Source organism: Phasianus colchicus, chromosome 23, assembly GCF_987193195.1.
Source record: "Phasianus colchicus chromosome 23, bPhaCol1.hap1.1, whole genome shotgun sequence".
Lineage (NCBI taxonomy): Eukaryota > Metazoa > Chordata > Aves > Galliformes > Phasianidae > Phasianus > Phasianus colchicus.
Genome location: NC_143458.1, coordinates 2,031,367 through 2,052,480, shown reverse-complemented (window position 1 = coordinate 2,052,480; position 21,114 = coordinate 2,031,367). Strand labels below are relative to the sequence as shown.

At 45.7% G+C, this 21,114-nt stretch overlaps 1 protein-coding gene across 7 annotated transcripts in view; it reads right to left on the bottom strand.

The window, feature by feature from the left end:
• The window catches only part of SIK3 (SIK family kinase 3), a 72,344-nt gene that overhangs the window by 14,609 nt on the left and 36,621 nt on the right, over positions 1-21,114 (bottom strand). For 5 of the 7 annotated variants that reach the window (XM_090123471.1, XM_031599884.2, XM_090123472.1 and 2 more), the window contains 12 exons: positions 20,241-20,304; positions 14,568-14,729; positions 8,470-8,594; positions 8,031-8,154; positions 6,511-6,629; positions 6,068-6,178; positions 5,769-5,912; positions 5,120-5,200; positions 4,898-5,007; positions 4,084-4,237; positions 3,439-3,594; positions 2,852-2,922 (listed from right to left, as the gene is read on the bottom strand). In XM_090123471.1, the coding sequence (XP_089979597.1) occupies positions 2,852-2,922; positions 3,439-3,594; positions 4,084-4,237; positions 4,898-5,007; positions 5,120-5,200; positions 5,769-5,912; positions 6,068-6,178; positions 6,511-6,629; positions 8,031-8,154; positions 8,470-8,594; positions 14,568-14,729; positions 20,241-20,304 (1,421 nt within the window). The remainder of the gene's footprint in view (positions 1-2,851; positions 2,923-3,438; positions 3,595-4,083; positions 4,238-4,897; positions 5,008-5,119; positions 5,201-5,768; positions 5,913-6,067; positions 6,179-6,510; positions 6,630-8,030; positions 8,155-8,469; positions 8,595-14,567; positions 14,730-20,240; positions 20,305-21,114) is intronic. The other 2 variants (XM_031599890.2, XM_031599889.2) reach the window with 1 other exon arrangement.

Here is a 21,114-nt window from a genome sequence, read left to right as displayed (position 1 = left end):
CGCAGCTGCTCTTTGCTCTTCAGACCGGACCTGTCACACCCTGGGCTTGAGCAGAGGCCAGCACAGCACAGAGCACCCCACTGGAGACTAGGAGTGAGGAGAGCTCTGGCCACCCCATGACAGGGTAGGCAGTGCAGCACAACCCAGCCCGGTCACAGTGCGCCACCTAGGCTCTATCCTGTTTTGCAGAGCTGGGAATCACCCAGCAATGCACTGGGCAAGGACAGCTGGGGGGGTGAGGAGCACAGCTCCTGCTCTGGGGTCGCAGCCCTAGCAGTGAGCATGCCTCTTGCACCAGAGCTCAGCATCAGTGGTTTAAGCTGAGGTGCCCTCTGCATTGGAATAAGCATCTTCCATCCCTTTTTCAAACCCTCAAAGAGTGGGGGAGCATGCAGAGCAAAACTACAAAGCTCTGCCTCAGCCAGGATGTCAGAGAGGGCTGCACGGTGCTGACGGCTGTGCCCTGCTGGACTTGCAGTGAGCAGCAGCTGCGATGCCTGGGGACCAGCTGGGGGCACAGGGCCAGAAGAGATAACAAACAGAGCAGCTACCCAGAATGCCTCGGCCTGTGACAAGCAGCAGGGCAGCACTCTGCCCACTCAAGGACAGGCAGGTGAATGGCCGCTTATGAACTCAACTATTTCTGCTCTTGGGAACCAGCAGCAATAAGGCGGCTGTGGCAAAGAGCACCTGGCCAGTGACACAAGAGCTACAAAAGGGGGATTCTCACCTTTGTTTTCTAACCTCTGCAAATGCAGCTTCATCTTGTAAAGCAGAGGAAAGCAACAAGCAAAAAAAAAAAAAACCAACAACAACAAAAACGTTGCCTCCTCCAAAATCAGCCTTTGCCAGCTACTAAAGCCACTTAGGCAGAAGGCAGCAAGTTAACAGAATGAAGAGTGCTTAGCATTGTGGTAACTTGCCAAAGTCTGTGCCATTAGCTGTTTAAGAATCATTTGATGGAGACAGGGAAAGTTTCCCAAAGAGCTTTACAGTTGTGGTTTGCTAAGATCATTTTATTTCAGACCTCCAGGGAACAATCCAATCATGAGCTATAACAGTGTTTCTGGTGGAAGAAAGTTTCCCAAAGCTCAAAGGAGTTGTGGCTGCTCCCTGGAGCAGAGAAAAGTATGCATGCTGTTTTCAAGGTCAGATTAAGAAGGGCAAAAAATTGTTCACTGGTGGCTGCATGCAGTGTTGGAAACACTGTTCTAAGAAGCTAAATATTTGTTACTGCTATTTACCCTTCTCTGATGACTAGCTACGTGTTGCAACATAAAGGGGTGGAGAGCAAGTTAACACACAACCTGGATGGGCCATCTGGTGGAAGAACAGGAGAGGGCTAAGGACAACACAGCTGAGAGCAGCAAAGTGACCTGTGAGTTCAAGGAAATTGCTCTTCAGTGGGATTCAAACACCGCTGCAACTTGCATGGGAGTTTTACTGCCTTTCCAGTTGAGCTAGTTCTTAAACCACACAACTGCATACAGCTGCCAGCACAGACAGTTGGTGTTCCTGAGCCCTGCTGGGGAGGACAGTGTACAGTTAGGGTACAGCAGCTTGAAGGGGTCTGAATGCAGCCTGTAGTGTCTGTGCTCTTCACCTGCTCAACACCACGGCTTGGCCTCATTTCTTTCACCATGCTGCCTGGGCAGGTGGATGAACAGCAGTGCATGAAGCTGGAAAACACTGCGAGAGTGAGCACAAAGACGAGGGTGGCAATGAACTAGAGTGTAAAGCTGCACAGAAAACACAGGATGCGTTCTGTGGAAGGGCTGTGCTACTTCTAAGGCAGAGCTGGAAGCAGGTTCCTTCACATGGACCAGTCCTGACATCCTTCTAAGCTCTGAGAGGCAAAAGGAGTATCAGCACACACTGCAGAACCCATCACTACACGCACCACTGTTTGAATCCTCTGAAGCACTGAAGTGACAAGAGCTGGCAAGGCTCTGGGGCATGAGCTCTGCCCCTCCCAGAGTTTCTGCCTGCAACCAATCCTCATCTGAATCATTCACCCAAGCATAGCCCCAGAAGAAACGTTGTCTTACTTGAGGAGATGGCCTGTACAAACTCGGGGAAATCCAGAAATCTTTTCAAGTTTGAGGTAAGAGACAGGAGCACTCCATAACCACACCCAAAACACAGTGCACCAGCTGGTTAGCACAGAAGAAACTACACAAAAGCTACTGAGAAATGTTAGCAAGGAAATGGTTAGTGTTTTCATGGATTGAGGAAGTACAAGCGTATTCTACCCGCTTCCCAGTATGCATCTGGAGCAGACAAAGAGAACAAAAGTTTTCAAACTAATGTCTAATAGTTCTTTTCTTATTGGAGCAGACTACTCTAAGGCCCATTGCTAAAATTAGAAGCCAAGAGGTACTTGTATTTTCAGCAAGCTCACTTTGTCTAAGGCATCAGAGTTGGATGTTTACTGCATGTCTTGATACAAAAGCTGCATTTACACCCAAGGCCACAGATGAGATCTTCCTACCTCCATCACTCAGCAGGGAGCGGTGAATCACTTAGCACTCATTTTGCAGGTTAGTGTGGATTGCATGCTGGTGCACACTAAGCAAAGGAGTTTAGCAGTTCCAGAGTTTTAGAGAACCTACTGCTTTAACAGCTTACAGAATTTCAGGGGAAATCCAGTTTTGTAAGCACCTAGTAGCATCAGAGGAGTAATTGCCTGCAGTAATCAACACCCACAAGAATAAGAGAAGTGTTAAGCCTTCATTGTAATTAACACTGCTGCCTGTGATGAGGTTGCTCGTGTCTTAATTCAGTAGTAGAACACCACAGGGTGAGCCTGCTTGAGGGTAATAAGGGTAAACATTAACAGACTGGGGGTTACCTCTGCACAGCTTCCTGATCTGGCTCCCCATCAGAGCTCTCCTCATCCACAGGAGTGACAGCTGGGACGGCCTGCAGGGAGAAGAGAAGCCATGGGCTCCAGAAGGCAGCCAACGTGGTCCCATCCGCACAGCAGACACCTGGCCTTCCCAAACTGGCTTCCACAAGGATATATGCCAGCTATAGGGCACTCAGCCAAGAACCCCTTCCCACATTCCTTCCCCCATACAGAACTGCCTGCACAAGGCTGCTGCTTCTTTCGCTACTAGCAGGAAAATTTACCCATGCAGCTACATCAAGGAAGAAAGAATAAGCATTAAAAGCCAAGATTGACATTTTAGTTTTTTCTCTATTAGATCATCAATAGAAAAGAAAATCAATTGTTGTAAAAAGTTCACAAACCCTCTGCCAATTCCAAAGGGTAGTACCATCTCAGCTTCTAGGGATCCTTTTGGCAGCAAGCAGGCACAATCCCTGCTGCACTTCCATGAATGCTACAGCCCGAGTCTACTACCCTGTCAAGTCTGCCTCCAGGAAAACATATTTTTAAGCATACCACCAATTCTGTTCTTTCCTCTGGCTACTTACTGGAGTCATAGTGACGAGTGGAGATGGACCTCGAGGACGTTTCAGCAGTTGCTGTGCATGTAACTGGATGTTAGCTCCACCATCGGATGCTCTCCGCCCCAGAGGGCCCATGCCATTCAACAGCTGCAGAGTGGGGGGCTGCAGCAGGGACTGCTCCTGGGAAGCAAACACAGTGCAGTTACCAATCGAGTACCAGATCCTTCTGGTACCTGAGCCCCAAGGCCACAAACTGGGATATAAGCATGAGAGAAGACAAGCATTCTGGGCTTCAGGAGAAATGAGGAATTATCAGTATCTCCAGGCTGAAGTGGGGCAGACAGAGACACTGTCAGTGGAAAAGCTGTGTTTAACTCTCCATTTCCCAGCATTCTGCTTTAGTTACCTGGCAGACTGCCATCTGCACCTCCAAAACCAGGCAGCAAAATTCTCTCTCTTTCCAGCCCATTCATGAATTTCATACTGCAGTGTTCTTTCATTCTTAGTTTAAGTAACCAGCCAGAATCACACCTCAAGCAGGAGCAAGATTGTAATTCATGAAATTCAAGGAATTGACAGACAGAGAGAAAGCAAGCACAAGCACAAATGCACAACCACACACTTGCTGGTGTGGTACAGGCTGCAGGGAGCACATGCGTGGGTCAGTACCTTGTACTCCAGCTGACCCGTGGGCTGCAGGTTCTGCCTAGGCAGCACATTGTGCATGAAGTTCACATTTGGGGTCACCTGCAGGAATGGAGCCTGAGGAGTGACACGAGGGAAGCCAGGCAGGAGCTTCTGCAGATCTTCCATGACCTCCGTCCTGTGCAATCATATTTATAGACAGGTGACTTAGCAACGATGCATGGAGAACCACCCATGGGCTCAGCACATTCAGCTTCCCTTCACAAAACAAGCTTGTTATTGCACTGGAAAATGGTCACAGAGAGTAACCAGGCCACTTTTCAGTTTTCATCAGTCCTTTCTTTTCCCCCCTCTAGGTTAAATTTTTCCAGCATTTGCTCTTTGTATTAACCTTGAAAGCACTTATCACAAAGACTCCAGCTGGGACGCAATAACAGGGCAGCATAGGTGAGAAATTGGCTTGCATAATGGTCAACACGGCTACAATCAAGGAGGAAAGAAGATCCTCATCTCCAGCTCAAATTCTAACCACGCTGTGCAATGGGACTAGGATGTTTTAATACTTTCTGCATTTAAGATACTTTTGTTAAGGAGACACCTTGAAGTTCTTTCCCCATCTAGCAACAATTGAGTGTGCAGGAATAACTCCAAGCCACTCACACCAGGAGCAAAAAAACCAAAGGTTTGACACTAGCTATGATACAGATACATCCCCGCCTGTTACTACGAGATCACAGAGAGCTAAAAATGCACTGCCCCAAATTCTACCTAAGAGAGGGTTTACAAGTAGGAAAAGTGCCCTTAATCCTCCATTAAGGAGGTAGAGTCCAATACTAACCGCGGGTCAGCTACTCCAACCGTGTGCCTTCTCATTGAGAGGTAACGGACCAGAGCTTCAGGTGATGGTTCTTCCCCTTCATCGCTGTCCAAGTTCATCGTTCCATCAGTCTGGGCAGGCAAAATATGGGAAATGTTGAAACACAATGTGAGGATCAATCAAAAGGCTTCAACGCAAGTCTTGGAAAAGAACTTGCAGGGGCCACGAAAGGGAGCACCTCACCTCCACAATTTGGTTTTCAGGATTGATGAGCTGGACTTGTGGTACATTGATGTTCATGGTATTGCCTGCCTGTTCTGTCTGCTGATGAGAAGGATCAAAAATCAGTAGACAAGAAACTAGCATCTCTTACAACCCCTTTATAATCATCCTTGGACTAACACCAATGAACAGACTTAACCACTTGGGAAGAGACATTACCCTGGAGCTACTGAAAGCATTCTTAATTCTTAAGGGATTGCCTCATTTTCCCTCCCTCTCCTCAATTCTGTTCAGGCAGGATTAGCATCACTCCTCCTTCTCTTAAAACCTGGCCTCTCCTAAAGCAAATACTCATTTCTTTGGTAGTATCTCAAGCTGAGCATCATGCAGTGGTCACGGTCTATAAACTTTATTTCCCATCCTGTAAACCTCACGTTGCTTTTTCTGTCACAAGGTTAACTAAGACTAGATTTTGTCTGAAGAATATTTGGTAAATCCACAGTCAACAAACTCACAATTACAGAACCCAAAATACACACAAGATTCTCAGACACAGAAGATCTTTGTGCTCTTGGCAAAATGAGAACACTCACAATTAACTCTAAGCTTAATAGGTAAGGGACTCTCTGGCCTCCTAAGGCTGAAGGAGCATTATACAAGCAGGATTTACCTGGATGTTAGCAGAGGTGGGGAAGGTCACTGTCCGTGGTATACTTGGAGATGGGGCAATGCGCAGATTCTTGTGCCTTTTCAGACGGTCACAGAGCAAGCTGTAGATTGCACTGTAGTGATCATAAGCATCTGCTCTTAATGACTAGAAGAAGAAAAGGAAGAAGTGGTCAATTCTTTTCATCAAACAGCAAAATGAGCTCCACACTGTGCTCAGTTACCAGATACGATAAGCAACAAACGGATATTTGTTATCCAACTGCAAGAGGCAGCACACAAAGGTCAGCTGCAGAGCGTTACCTGAATTGTGCGTTCCTTGTCCAGCCCCATTTCTGCCATTGCTAACAACACATCCTCATTCAGTGGCTCCATCTGCCTCTCTGTCTTCAGGTGCTGACACTCTGCTATCAGCTGTAACGGCAAAGATACAGACTTCAGTGCTTACATTCCCAAAGGCACAGAGATGAGTCACAGCGCTCTGAAGAACTGATTCACAAGGCTCAGACTGCAAGCTGGCATGAGCTTTGAAGGCTGATGGTACATCAGTTCAAAGGGGAAAAAATATCAAGTAATCAGAGTCAAAGGATGATATGGAAAGCAAGACAAGGGGGACATAGATAAAATGGGAAGGCAGTACACCAGAGCTTGGAACAGGAGTTCCCAAGCAGCTGAAATGAACACCGTGGCAGTCCTGCATGCATTGAACAAGTCCCACTCACACATGGCTCACTTCAGCTTCTCACCCTATCAAACTCTGCATCAGCTTCCCCAAGCTTCATCCACTTGTGTTTGCAGATCTGGTCCATTGAGAGCCGCTTACTCGGGTCCAAGACCAGCATGTGGCGGATCAGATGTTCACATTCTGCAAGGGAACAGACTGCTGAGTAACCACAGTGAGGAACAAGACTTCTGCAGCACGCAGCCTTGTGCCGCAAGATCAATAGTGAGCCTTTCCCTCAAAGCAACTTCTCTGTAGGAAGTCATATGCAGCAAAAATACCGCTTCCCCTTCTGGACCTTGCACCCATTCCATGTACCATTTAGCTGCAGGAATTTGATGCTATACGTAGGCAGCTGAGGGGACAAGAGAACACAGCCTCTCCCAGATAGAATGAAAGCGTGATATTAAAAGTTAAAGGGATTGTATTTGTCAATGAATACCCACAGCTTTCTAGCTAAGTACTGGTCTAAATCAGTCAGTACAGGAATAAAAGCTTCTCTCAAGACACCTCAGTAGCTGCTGCCACCCCAGAGCAGGAGCATCTCTCCATTTTGAAGCTATAAAGAGCAATGGCAGCATCAGCTCAGTGCCAAGCTCCCAGTGCCACTGCAGCCCCTATAGATGAGATCATCCTAACTCAGAGCCTGTTTTTACTGGCTGTACAGTTTTCCAAATCTGATCTGAAACTACTTTCGGAGCAAATTTTTACTGCCAATACAGACATAAGTCAGCATGCTTCCTTTACACTTACCTCATTCAGGATTTCCCCATGCTAGAGAGGAAGCCAGCCAGGCCACAGTACGCTTGTGCTGTCTGCCAGCACCCCTAGGTGGCATGCTGTCACCCTGTCCCTGCTTGTCTCGCCCTGCACCATCCAAGGGATGCAACCAACTTGTGGGGCTGAAGGGCAAAACACAGCTGCCATGGCTTGGCCTCCTGCAGGAACCTCTCCCAGGCAGCTGCCACAGTGAAATGTACCTTTTTTGTCCTCCGTCAAATTTTCCACTCAAAGGTATCATAAAATACGAGCTGTTCTTAAGTGAAGTTGGCTTTATTCGACAATTAATCACATTTTTCAGAAACAAGATTTATTACTCAAGCATTCAGAAACACACTTGCAAAAATAGGACATGGACATTCACTTGTGGTGGGGCTACTGCAGGAAATTAATGTGCCATAATGCTGTAAAAAGCTTCTTGTCTAAAGCAGATATAGTGCAAGCTTCTATATTCCTACATCACTACTCCATTTTTAGCTTTCACACTTCCCAGAACTTACTAAGAATGTATCTCTGCTAATGTTTTGCTACAGCTTGCAGCTACACACACATGCAAGTCAAGATTTTTAAATAAGAACACTTGAGTTTCTAAATTCTAGATTCAAAATTCACTTTTGCTTCCATTACAGCGTGCTGTCCATCCGGTATGCTTCCTGGCATACGACTTACCTGACACATAAATCAGTCGGTATATTAAAACCTAAGTGTTTCCAAGAATCTGTAAGCAGAGATGTGACTCAAAGCTCTGCAGGCACACAGCCTTACCTGTGGACATGAAGAATGGAATGCGAAACTTCCCACTGAGCACCCTGGCACGCAGATTCTGTAGCGTGCTCCCATCAAAGGGCAGAGCACCACAGACCAACACGTACAGCACCACGCCGAGACTCTGCATCACACAAAGGGCAGTCAGCAACAAGCCGTGGTTCATAGCAATAAGCATTCTTTAAATAAAGAGTTAAATAACAAAGAAAGAGCAAATCATTGGAAAGGACCTCGTGACATCTCAGTCTTGGGCCAGCCTAGGTTCTCCTTTAAACTTCTGGCCTAACTTAAACATCTTCTGAGCCTTGAAGTACATGGCTACACAAGCCAAGAGCCCAAGTATTTCTTTGGACACCTTTCTTTTTTTCCTTTTCTTGTTCTAAGATCTCAAGAAGCAAAGCTAAAAATGAAATCCAAGTCAAAAAGGTTCATCACATACCCAAATGTCAACCTTGGGTCCATCATATTCCTTCCCCTCGAAGAGCTCTGGGGCAGCATAGGGAGGACTTCCACACCACGTTTTTAACAGCTGGCCAGGTGTGAAGATGTTACTGAAACCAAAATCTGAAAGAATAGAGAGAACGGCTTAGTGGAACGTGATCCAGTACAACTGTTGTAAACAAATGGTATTGACATTATTTGCTGTGCCTAGTGAAGTCACATGTAAGTCACATACAGGTCATATAAGTTATTCAGGCTGAGGGAGCTGGGCTTGTTCAGCCTGGAGAAAAGCAGGCTGCAGGGTGACCTGACTGCAACCTTCCAGTACCTAAAGGGAGCCTACAAACAGGAGGGGAATCAACTCTTTGGAAGGATAGATAATAGCAGGACAAGGGGAAATGGTTTTAAGTTGAAGGAGGGAAGATTTAGATTGGATGTCAAGGGGAAGTTCTTTACTATGAGAGTGGTGAGGTGCTGGAACAGCTGCCCAGAGAGGCTGTGGATGCCCCATCCATCCCTGGAGCTGTTCAAGGCCAGGTTGGATGGGGCCCTGGGCAGCCTGGTTCGGTATTAAATGTGGAGGTTGGTGGCCCTGCATGCAGCAGGGGGTTGGAGATTCATGATCCTTGAGGTTCCTTCGAACTCAAGCCATTCTATGATTCTATGACGTACCCACTTCACATAGGGTAAACTGACCCTATTTACACAACCTGCCCCAAAACACCCTGAGTTGGGCCTGTTTCACACACTACAACTATACTGCTTTTGCTTATGAGAACACAAAGATGTGAAAGGTTTGGTCTTCGCTTTTCAAACATGATTTCCACATTGGAGTTGAGAAATTAGTGATCAGAGCTAGGGATGCTGCAAGCCAGGTGAATCCTTTGGAAGGAGGCCTACAGGTTATATTCAAGAGACCACGCATACATCTAGGCATTAATTTCCAACCCTCAGCTTCTCTGATGACAAGTTTCACAACCCCATTAGGACCAGGGCAGTTGCACACAAAGGGAAAAAGAACAGTAAATCAAGTTATTTTCCAGAAAGCACTACATGGAACTGGAAACTTCAGTTCTGGTGGGCAACTCTATGAACCAACTCAAGTCATTCACCCACAGCAAATAATAAATCCTGAAACAGAAATCAAAAGAAAGGTCTTAATCTTACAAGCAGTCAGCTGTAAGCTTATGTGGGCACTGAGGGCATTTTCTGCTAATTAACCTGCCACCCCTGGCACACAGCTGAGACTTGTGCTGGAAGAGCAAAGAAACAACTGCCTGCACTCAAGAGAGGTGTGCTTTTTCCTTACAAAAATAAGGAATCTTTTCTTTTCTTTTGGTCTCGGATGAATAAAAGCAAATCCACAGTCAGAAAGGGATTTCCATGTCCCACGGACAGGGCCCTAAAGCAATTTCTATCAGAAGGAGCTATAGCGCAGCTATTTGCAGACTGCTTTGCCTGTTTTTTTTCTGCTAGAAGTGTGCCAGCAGGAGGGTGAGTGACACTAATGCATGTGGATGGGGACCCACAGCAACAAGGACACGTTTCATAGCATTTCCCTGAGCAGCAGATCCTCATGGCAGGAGAAATCCTGGAACAAAACAAGGCAAGCTGGAAATATTCTGCAATTCAGACCAATCAAACCAAAACCCACCACAGCCAAAATAGATGGTACAGGTGCAGGAAGTAACAAAACTTTCATGAAGAGCTTCATGCTGTTTCTGATTTCATTGCTGTTCCTAACTGCAGCATAGCTGGAATAACGTGGAGCTGACATGGCTCCCTTGTCACCAGAACAAAACAACAACCCTTTTTCCCCACATTTCTTGAAATCAATATATACTCATCTTGAACATTCATCTTCATTTAGTCTGCTTATTTCTCCTTACTGCCTTCTGCCCATGCTTCAGAAGATACGAACTCATCATGCGTTCTTCAGCCATCAGTGGAGGTTTGCCCTCCTAAACCATAGAGAACTGTGAGTTTGCCCAACAACATTTGATGTTACCCTGCTGAAAGGAATTCAGGTATCACCTTTTAGACAAAGAAACCTTCCCACCAGCACCTAGAGCTTCACAGAGCACAGCAAACCCTCCGTGCAGGGTGCTCAGCACTCCCAGCTGGTAGGCAACAAATGGCTGCTTCGTGCTCCTGCCTGCAGCCTCCATTTCCTTGCATGATTTTCCATGACCTAATTCCAGGTGACTACTTTCTTCTCCCTCAGAGAACTTCAGCAGAAACAAGCACAGCACCTAAGCACAGCTGGGTCCAGCTGGCTGCAGCAGGGCACAGTTCACACGACTGCCAACTCCAAGCCACCAGGTTACAGCCAGCTTGTCCTCCCATCCTCACAGGGGGCAAAACTCTCACAAAGAAGCTACTTGTGCTTGCAGAGACCCCCATAGAGCAGTGTGTTCCTGCTGAACCATCTGGAGGACAGGCAGTGTGGTGCAGACCTCTGCTCAGAACAGAGCACAGTGACTGCAAAGCCACTGCAGTATCAAAACCAGGAGGTTTTTACTGGAGGAAACGGGATAATCTTAATTTCCAAAACACAAGAAAAGACGACTTTAGGCGGATGAATTTGAGGGACAAAGCAGACAGCTGCACAATTGTCTTTTCCACCTCAGTAAGCTTTTGATTTACTGTCTCACTTTTACAGTGGGATTTTTAACAAGTGTCTGAGCTACGATCGCCAGAACAAGCAATAAAATCTGCAGTACTAAATTAATTTCCATCGCCTAGTGGCAAAGCATTTATAGTCAAGTTTATCTGTAAACTCGTGCAAGAACACACTGGGGTTTTGGTACTTCCCAATTCAGTGATATTTTGAACAATTTTGAAATTGTTCTGGTTTACTTTTATTCATCTTTTTCTGCAGTGAGTGGACTTCACTCCTCTTTTGTGCTGGGTTGAAATTAGCCCCCAGATTCACTTTTTTTCCATTGAAAGTGGGGAAGGATGGTCGAGGAGCAGTTCTGCAGAGTGCCTCCTTTGGGAAGCAGTCCGAGGCAGGGATGCTGAAAGGTGCTGAAGCAGCAGCTCACGGAAGCATCTGTTCTGGGATGGCAGAAAGAAAAGGTTCTGGTTGCAGGGAGCTCAGCTCACCCCTATGGGAGCTGTGGTCATGTCTGCTCCATGTGGAGCTTGGGGCTGGAAGCGTTCCTTTGGGAGCCACCAGTGTTCAATGAATTGCAGCCAAGTGAGGTGGAAATGGCACACCTAAAGCTCCCCTACCCCACCAAGGTAGGAGGGAGGATTTGGAAACATCAAAGCAGCAGCAGCAAAAAAAAAAAAAAAAAAAAAAAAAAGAAGCAACAAAAAAGAGCAAAAAACAAAATCTCTCAAACCCCAAAGGAAACAGAGAGATTGAAATAAATGCTCTTACAAACAATGACAAGTCACCCCAGTCTAGAGACACAGCAAATCCAAACACTGTGGAGCGGGGGAGCAGCCAGGTCCCTTTCCACAAACAGAGCAAAGGGAAAAGGGTGTTTTTGGGGGACAAACTCAAACCTCCTGATGATGCAATACAGGGAAAATACTTAAAAGCCATCTCTGTACTATAACACAGAGGGTCCAGTCCCTCCTGTCACCCCAGAGCAGAGCCCAGGGAGCTGCTGCTGGGCTGCGCACGGGGACTTTTATCCTCTGAAGGCGAAGCAGCGAGCAGGCTCTTGCAAACGAATGCAAAGCAATGCATAGATCAGATTCCTGTCTGAAATCATATCCTAGGGAGGCCTGGGTATTTAGCAATAATCTCAACTCCTGGCTGAACTCTCTGACTGGGAGCACAAGGGAGCACAGTGCCAGCAGCTACTGACTCAGACTGAGAAGGTACACAGGAGCAAAGGCATCCATGGGAAAATGAGCACTGGGGTCACAGCGTTCGTATTGTACTGTTTATGGAAAAGCTGTACAGTTACAATCAATCAAAAAAAAAAAAAAAAACAGCCATGCTTCTAGTCACCACCAAGTAGAAACAGCAGCATCAGCCTGCTTCTTTATTACAAGCGTCAGTTCCTTAACTAACACTGAGTAAAAGTCATGCAAAGCTGCCAACGTAGGAAAAAAAGACCAATAGTGTTGTGCTAGGTAATCTGCATGGCAACCTGAAGGGTCTGAAAAATGCGAGCAGTTTGCCAAACAGAGCACCCATCAGGCACACTGGTTCAGCTGGTTGAAGCTACAGATACATTAAGTGTGTTACTGAAGAGGCCAGAGTTTGACAGCATTAACAGGCTTGGCAGTAAAAGCTTCGCTGATCCTCCACCCTGCAAAACAAGGTTCTGTACATGTCTGCAGTATTTATTCTGGAAGGTCGACAGTGAAAGCAATCAGTTGCTATCGCTTCTTTTTTCTTTTTTTTTGCTCTTGAAACAATGGAAGCACTGGTGTCAAGCTGCAATTGATGAGTTATAGGGACAAAACTTAATACTCGGAAAATCCTATACCATAAATCAGCTTTTCCAAGCTACTATTCAAATCTGCTCCATCTTCCTGCCAAGAAAAACACTGCCACTACCAGGGTGGGAAATACCTTCTGGAGACCATTCTGGGAGCAGAGATTTGGAAAGAAAATAGTTTCCACCTTCCCCAGATAAAAAGCCTCCATGATTCTCAGGCATTCACTGAAGTTGTCGGTGTGCTCACGTGGCCGTTCCTTTACGAAATGCAGCTGCACTCCAGTTTCTTTAAGGATTAGTTTTTTACCTCTCCGGTTTGCAGGGAACCCTTCCACCCATACACACAGATGAGATTTTACCCCTTGGACACACGATGGCCTCAGATCATGAGTGCATCTGTTTGCATACAGCAGACACTGTGCTGCTTACATACACTTCCTGAGCAGCCTTTCTGCCAGACTCAGAACTTCTGTAATAAGTTACAGTCTTAGGCACTTTTGTTTTTTTAATTCATGTTACAAACCCTTGTAAAAGCTGACAAGCTCTCAGAGGAAGCCTATTAAGTCAGGGCGGGGGTAACAAAGTGCTTTCCAAAAACACTCTGATATGTGTTAGTCTCTAGTAGAATTAAACATAAGTATTGGCTGTTCCAGAGCGAAAGCCCATGAAATGAGATGACCAGGGCAGTACTAAATCCTCTTGTTTCAAGCAGTTACTACATAATCCCACAAAGCTAAATGAAGTCAGGTCTAGTTAGTACATCACAGAGCTTAACAGCCAAGGCGCATTCTCATGTACAAGAACAGACAAGCAGGCCAGCCCACAACCTACCCGAGATGTAGCTCTCTGAAAGGACAGCTGTTAGCAAAAGAATCACAGGATGTTTTGGGTTGGAAGGGGCCTTTAAGATCATCCAGTTCCAGTCCCCTGCTATAGGCAGGGACACCTCCCTCCAGACCAGGCTGCTCACAGCCCCATCCAGCCTGGCCTAGAATGCCTCCATGGAGGGGAGATTCATAACCTCGCTGGGCAACCTGTTCCAGTGCCTCCCTCCCCACCCTCATAGTAAAGAATTTCTTCCTAATACCTGGCCTAAATCAAAGACAATCTAAAAAAGAAGCCTACAAAACACCAGCAAAACACTGGGGACAGACCGAAGGTTTTAAGCTTCAGTTTCTCCTTCTGAAATGAACAAAATACCCAAGTCACCAGGGCTATTTTCTTACCCTGGCAAGACAGTGAAATTATTCCAAGATTGCTTTTTCCCCTTAGCTTCTGTACCACTAATTTTGTTATACTTACTTTTCCATTCTTTCTCTCTCACCTGGCCTGACCTGCTTTGAAGAAATCCTAACCTGGCAACAGCTCTCAAAACAAGGTCAGTTTCTTTATTTGTCTTGGCCATTACCCGGTGTATTGAAACACTGCAGTATCTACAGGTGCATATTTGCCTACGAAGCCAAACCTGCTTTAAAAAAAAAAAATTATTTTGCAGTTCTTGAAGGGAGATATAAATCTGCTGGCTATAACCTGCCAGTTCCAGCTCTGGGCAGCAGGCCACAGAGAAATCCAAAGCTTCCTTTAGCTGCACTGCATTTCCTTCTTTCTGAATACCTGGAAGCAGCCAATGCCTACATTTATTAACTTCTGAAAGCAGCTGCTTTCCTCCCACACCGTAGTCTTAGCTCACCTGCTATTTTGATGTTAAGGTTAGCATCCAGAAGAAGATTTTCTGCTTTGAGATCTCTGTGAACTATGTTACGGCAGTGACAGAAGTTGACAGCAGCCACGATTTGCTTGAACTTTCTCCGAGCTTCCTTCTCCGCCATGCGCCCGTGGGCCACCAAGTGATCTGTGATGGACAAAGCAGAGAACAGAGCACTTACTGACACAGGGAGCTGGGAAACCACGAGTTTGCTTTGCGAGAAGCCTAAGGTGTTAAAATCTGCTTCTACACCAAAATAAAAATACAACTTTTTCACCCTTTTCCTTTGCTTTCTCTGCAGTTCAGGCCTGCCCCCACTCCAGCACTTTGAACATCTGACTGAGGTCCTGCTGCTGGGAGACACAGCACTCCACAAGGTAGCCTTGGCCTCAGCCTCAATGCTGATACACACAAGCACCCACTGCAAGTGCTACAGGTCAGGACCAAAGTTGTTTCAGGAGCATCTTCTGGGATGCAATGAAGAAAATTGTCCCCCGTGCTTCAAAATATGCACAGAAATTCCCAATCTCCGGATATCTGGTGTAAAAATATGTTTGGAATATTGAACACACTTTATTATGAAAATGGAGCTTACTTCTACTAAGAAAATCTGAATACTCTCAAGAATTTCACTGAAAAATCTACCACCCGAAGGCAGTGTCTGTGGCCAGACAGGCTTCCTTTGGAAGCTATTATTGCAAACATGGACAGAAGAAGGCTCCAGTTGACCTAAGAGATCACAAAGGCAGGTATCCAACAGCAACAAGCCTTAAATCAATCCGCTTACAGCTGGAAAGCACCAGGCTTACAGAAGCCACTAATCATTCTGCCCTGTAAGTCAGGGCAAACAGGGCGGAGATGGGCGGTAAAACATGGCAGAGAAAGGAGAGACAAAAGCATGCTCCTGAGCATCACAGAACAGGAACACAGCTCTGCCAGGAAAAGGAATTGGAAATTAAGGAGTTGAAGGCAGCTCCACAGGGAGCCTTCCCTTGGTTCTGTCTGTGCCCACACGCCACGTGGCATGCAGGAAGGTAACCTGGATGGGCAGGCAGCTCAGAAAGGAATCACTGGGGCACAGATACTTCTTGGACCACTCGTGCTCTGTCTCTCTCAAAAGAAGCAAAAAAAAAGGCAAGCAGAAGATTCACACAATGTCCCAAAACCAGGCCACAGCCAGCAGCGCTCTGTAATGATGCTCCAAGAGCAAAGTGAGGGCAGAACAAAAGGAATGAATGCCCAGCGCTCTCTCCTCACCCACTTCAAGAGGCCCCTCTGCTTAGGCTGACCCCAACACCTCTCAGCCAAAACCAGGCTGAAGGGATTTCATTTCACCCCATAAACTCTGCTCAAACTGGAGGGCTCGATAGGGATATTTGTTCTTGAAAATCATACAAATAAATCACTTCTGAAGGTTTCTCATCAGGTGGTTGTATTCTTCCCAGCCAGCCATTAATTAAAATACCTGTGACATAATTGACTTGCAGTAAACACTAATTACTGAGACACATTAAAGCAGTTCTGCCTGCTTCTGACTGAAGAGCAGCCTACTTCTCTGTGCTTGTACTGCTGTTGTGCAACAGAGTGAAGCTGGCTTTCCAAAACTTGTCAGTTTCATTTTACTCATTGGATAACCTTATTCCATGAGCAAATCCGAACCAGGGTTGAGGAAAGGAGTCCACTACCAATGCCAGTGTGGCCCTTAACACCCTTCTAGATAGCATCATTTACTCTCATGCAGTCCCACTGTATTTCACCAAGTCCTCTGCATGGTCACACACTGTGTGCCCAGAAGAGCAATGACAGTGACAAGCACAGTTAAGAAAGGGACTGCTCCAACTCAGGCATTACTGCTGATTAATAGATAGCTCAGCCCTAAACAAGTCAAGGTCATTCACATTTGTAATCCTCTCGAGTCTGGGAACACAGCCTGCTGATGCAGTAAATGCTCTTAAAACCAAGTGCAAAGTTCCAGTCTCTCAACATTTCTGAAATCACTCAGACATTCTCCTACAGGCAAGAAATCAAACCCAGCTACTGCAGCAGGAGAGCTTCTACAAGGCTCTCTGGTGCATATTTTTGCCCAGCACAGGCTCAGACAAACCAAAAACAATCATGATGTATGGAAGTACACAGCTGGAGTTGCACTTCACATCCAGGAGAGGAAAACTGTTCCTATTTCAGCACGGAATCAGCAGAGCCAATGGGTTCCTGCACAGTGAGCTCAGAGGGTCTGGGCAGATCCTGGTTCTGGGCGCTGCTCTGGGCTCAGCCCTGCTGCCATCAGGTGCTACACGCTCCCTGCCAGCTGCTCTGTCCACTTGGTCTGAAAACTGCTTCCCCATTATCAGTGCTGCTTAGGCTGCAAAAAAAGTCCTTTTAGGTTAGACATGAAATTTCACATTTAACGAAGAAACCCGCAGCATGGGCCTGTCCCCAAGCTCCGCACGTAGGCGCAGCATTCAAAGCACGCTGACATTTCTGCACAAGCTCCAGAGGAAGGAGAGGAACAATGAAGCTACAGAATACTCTGCATACCACCAAGGGCAACTGTATGCCAAAATTAACCATTGCAAGCTTAGTCTGCACAAACCCCTCCTGCAAAGAGGGTGCAGTGGTGGCCACGGGCTCAGCCGGAGTGCTGACCTCAGGCACACCAGAGCCAGGAGCTGCTGGCTCCTATGCACCAAATGCTTCTGTCACTGTGTCCTCCTGGAGCTGAAAAGGTGCATGGAGTTGATCCTCTGAGTGTTTTCCATAGAGGAAGCAACACTTGATTTGATTTCACAGCTTTAAAAAACAAAGCAGTTTTTCCTCCAGACTTCTACGAAGTACCCGATGCTAGTCTCTGCATTAGGAAAAAAAAAAAAAAACAAACAGTGAAAGCCTACGGTAAAGAAAACAAAGCTTGAGAGAACCTACTTGGTGACCTGGTGGTCTCAGCAGCAGCCTGGCTGAGCAGCAAGGCCAGTGCTCACCTGTAGGCAGTGCATCCCCAGCACCCGCTGCTCCCCAGGGCAGTGCCCACTCCCACCAACCTCAGCCCTGTGCTGGGCAGTGGAGACCAGGGATGATTTACAGTGTTCATGCTAAGCAGCAAAGATCAGACAGACTATTTGACCTCAGAAAAAAAAAAAAAAAAAAAGATACTTGAGAGACCAGGACAAAGAGCATCTTATGTTTAAATGGTGACATTCATTTGTTCATAACGTCAAACTGTCAACCCAGCAGCACACAAATCACACATTGACAGAAATGACAGTTTAGATGTTGCTGCTTAAGTCCACAGTGAAAGCAGGAGCAAGTCTTCTCCCCAGTCCCCACACAGTGAGGTGCAAACAAAGTGAATTATCAGAATGCTTCCAGTAACAGATGAATCAAGGACACTTACGGCGCACTGTGGCTGCTGGAGGAGTTATCAGCCCTGCCACAGCCCTTTTACTGGAAATTCAGATAAAGGAGCTGTAAAGCTCTCAGGTGCTAGCTGGGGAGAGCCTGCAGAGCTCAGAATGACAAGGGACAAGAGAGGCAAGCATCCAGCACTGACTGCTGTGCTCACACAGCAGCCACTGGGACAAAACTGCCACTTGTTCAGCTGAAAGTTCCACCTTGTGTTATTGCCTGTGGAATATTTGCAGCTGTAAGGCCCAGTTTAAGCCTTCAGTGGTCTTGTAAAGCATCAGAGGGAAACAACTTAGATTTGCTTCAAATGAACCTGAGGCTCTCAGTGCTGTAATGATGTAACTCAGATTATATGAGGCACTCAGCTTTACGTTGAGCGTTCAACGCACAGAAAATCAAGGCCATTTCAGAGACATTAGGAGAGAAGAATGATATGAAGGACAAAGAACACACGTGTTCAATACAAGGGACATATCCCATGCCCAGGAGGTGGCAGATAATCCAATGAAAACAGGCATTTTTCTCCCACGTACCCTTGACACTGGAGCACACGCTGCCATACTCTGTGAGGATGTGAGCTGATGCTGTTCTGGTTTGTTGGCCATGCAGCAAGAGCTGAGCTCGAGGGCTCTTCAGGCTGCTCAGTGTCTCACCAGGCCCACCTACCCACTGACCTTGGCAGCCTACACTGCAGGGAAATGCTCCCTGGGCTACGCAAGGATGTGATTCTTCAGTGCTAGAGATGCTGAAGACTGCAAGGCAACATTTCCAAAATGGGCTGCTGCTTCCTCCCAGTAAATTGCTTCCTCTCTTACAGCAAAATCTTAATGGCTACTCAGGAAACTCTGATTACAGAAACCTGAGACTTTGGTTTTCCTTTCTCTGCTCTAATGCTTTAGGGTGCTGGGCCTCATGCAGGACCTGGAAATGCAAAAAGCCCAGCACAGCCTCACAGCCATGGGTTGGAAAAACACTACAGCTACTGCGTCACTGGCAGCACTTGGGCTGTCTGCTCCCAGCTCTGAATGAGGATAAAATGCTGGGCAGTAAAATGGGAATTAGCCATTCTAATGAGCTGAATTTACTACAGCATAAAATGTTTCAGAAAGCAATTAGATTTTTCACTTCAACTCATGCAGAAGGCTATTTCTGTAACCAGGAGAATTCATTCCAAGTTTGCATATGAACTTGCACATAGTTCTGGATTTTAAAAAAGGATGAATTGTCTCTGCCAAATTCAACAGAAGAGGGAGAAAAAGTCAAAAGGAATTCATACTTTCCTGCAATGATCCACATACAAGTGAAGTCTCATAACCACTGGCAGCGTCTGATACACGTTCAGATGATTGTGCTGCAATTATGGCTTGCTGCACAACATCAGATGAGTTTCACAAGCCCTCAGAACTGCTGAGCGTCCAGCACCATGATTAATGTTTGAGTAAACAACTGGGAGACTCAGCTGGGTGAAAGCAGGGTTTCACCACACCATCCATGCTCTGCAAGCACCAGCCACAACTCACCTCTTCCCTCAGCTGTCACCTTCCAAAGGAAGAGGAAGGTGAAGGATGTGGACCATGTTGAGAAGAAAGTATGGCAACCATCTAACAATGGTACTGAAGAACAGTTAGGAGACCATATTCACTAGAAATCAGCACTTCCCAGCTGAAGTTGCCCTATTTTTAATAATTTGGGGGTTCTCTTGTCTCACCAAGAGGTTCATCACAGAATAGCTTCTGCGGTCAAGAAATCTCAGCCAAAACCTTGTTAGCAGACAATGGAGTTTAAAATTAATGTAGCTAATATATGCTAAGATAACATTCAGTATCTTTTATATATATATATGCATGCTTTTGAGAATGAAATACTACAGAACCGCAGGAGCCTATTTGTTTTTGAATGTTACTAACACATGTCAGCATTTGACCTACAGTCAACAAGTTCCAGATGACCTGCTGGGAAGCAAAGCCCTCAGCATCCTATACAACTGGTTACTGCTACAACGTATGTAGTCTAAAGACAGCATAGAAGAGGAGCAGCACCACTTGTCAACAAAACCTGAAGAAGAAGCAGAGGTTATGGAAGTTATTTTTCCATTAAGTTGGTATCACTTATTTTTTTTTACCCCTTTTGTCAATGGAAAGTTCTCAGGCTGAAGGGCATCTCTCAACTGAAACAAGAGAGCATGGCAGCTATTTTCAGTTTACTGTAGTTAAATGAGTGCATTATCTGATTAAAGAATGCAATAAATGTACTTACCAAATATTTCCCCTCCGCTAGCATACTCTGTCACTAGATAAATCATCCTCTCTGTCTCCATAACCTGGACATAAGGACAAAAAAAAACACAGATAAAGGAGACTGCTTCATGCAAAAAGAAACACGATAGAAAATTTGCATTCCTTGTATAATACATGCCCAGAAAACATAGGGTGGTTTTTGGTTTTTTCCTTTTTTTTTTTTTTAATATTGCATATTTTTGTTTCCAGAGAAACAAAATCTTTTATGACTTATTATTATAGTCCCTTTCTCCTTTTTTACCTTCTAAGTATTACACTTTCAACAAAACATGGTTTTAAACTCAGATTCCTGATAAAAAAGAATGAAAGGCTCTGAATTCCCAAATCCAGGTTTTAGTAACTTTTATTTAGGATTCTGGGGCAAGAAAAAAGCATGAAATAATCAATATACAAAGAGACATTCCCTAAGTATGTTAAAGTGTCATAATTCCACAGTGTTTGCTCTAGACGTCTCAATTTTGGCTATTTGGCAAAAACAGCTAAACATTAACCTCTCTCACTCAGTTTTAACTCTTTGGCATCCAAATAATTGCTTACATCCACCAGGCACAGATCAGAAGTAGACTGGTCTTGAACGGACAAAGGTTTGATTCTAAGAAATGGCATAACCATTATTGAGGATTTAACTTCTCCCTTAAAATGCAAACATGAGCATCCCATTACAGAAGGAAATAACCCCCGACTATTTCCCCAGAATTTCAAGTTTCCACATTCCATTGCTTGCCATCAGAGAAGAGAAGCCACAAACAGCAGGTTACTCAACTTAATTACTCTCTTGCACTGTAATACTTTCCCAAGATAAAGGGCCCTGGACAATGTGTGTGCTTGCCCAA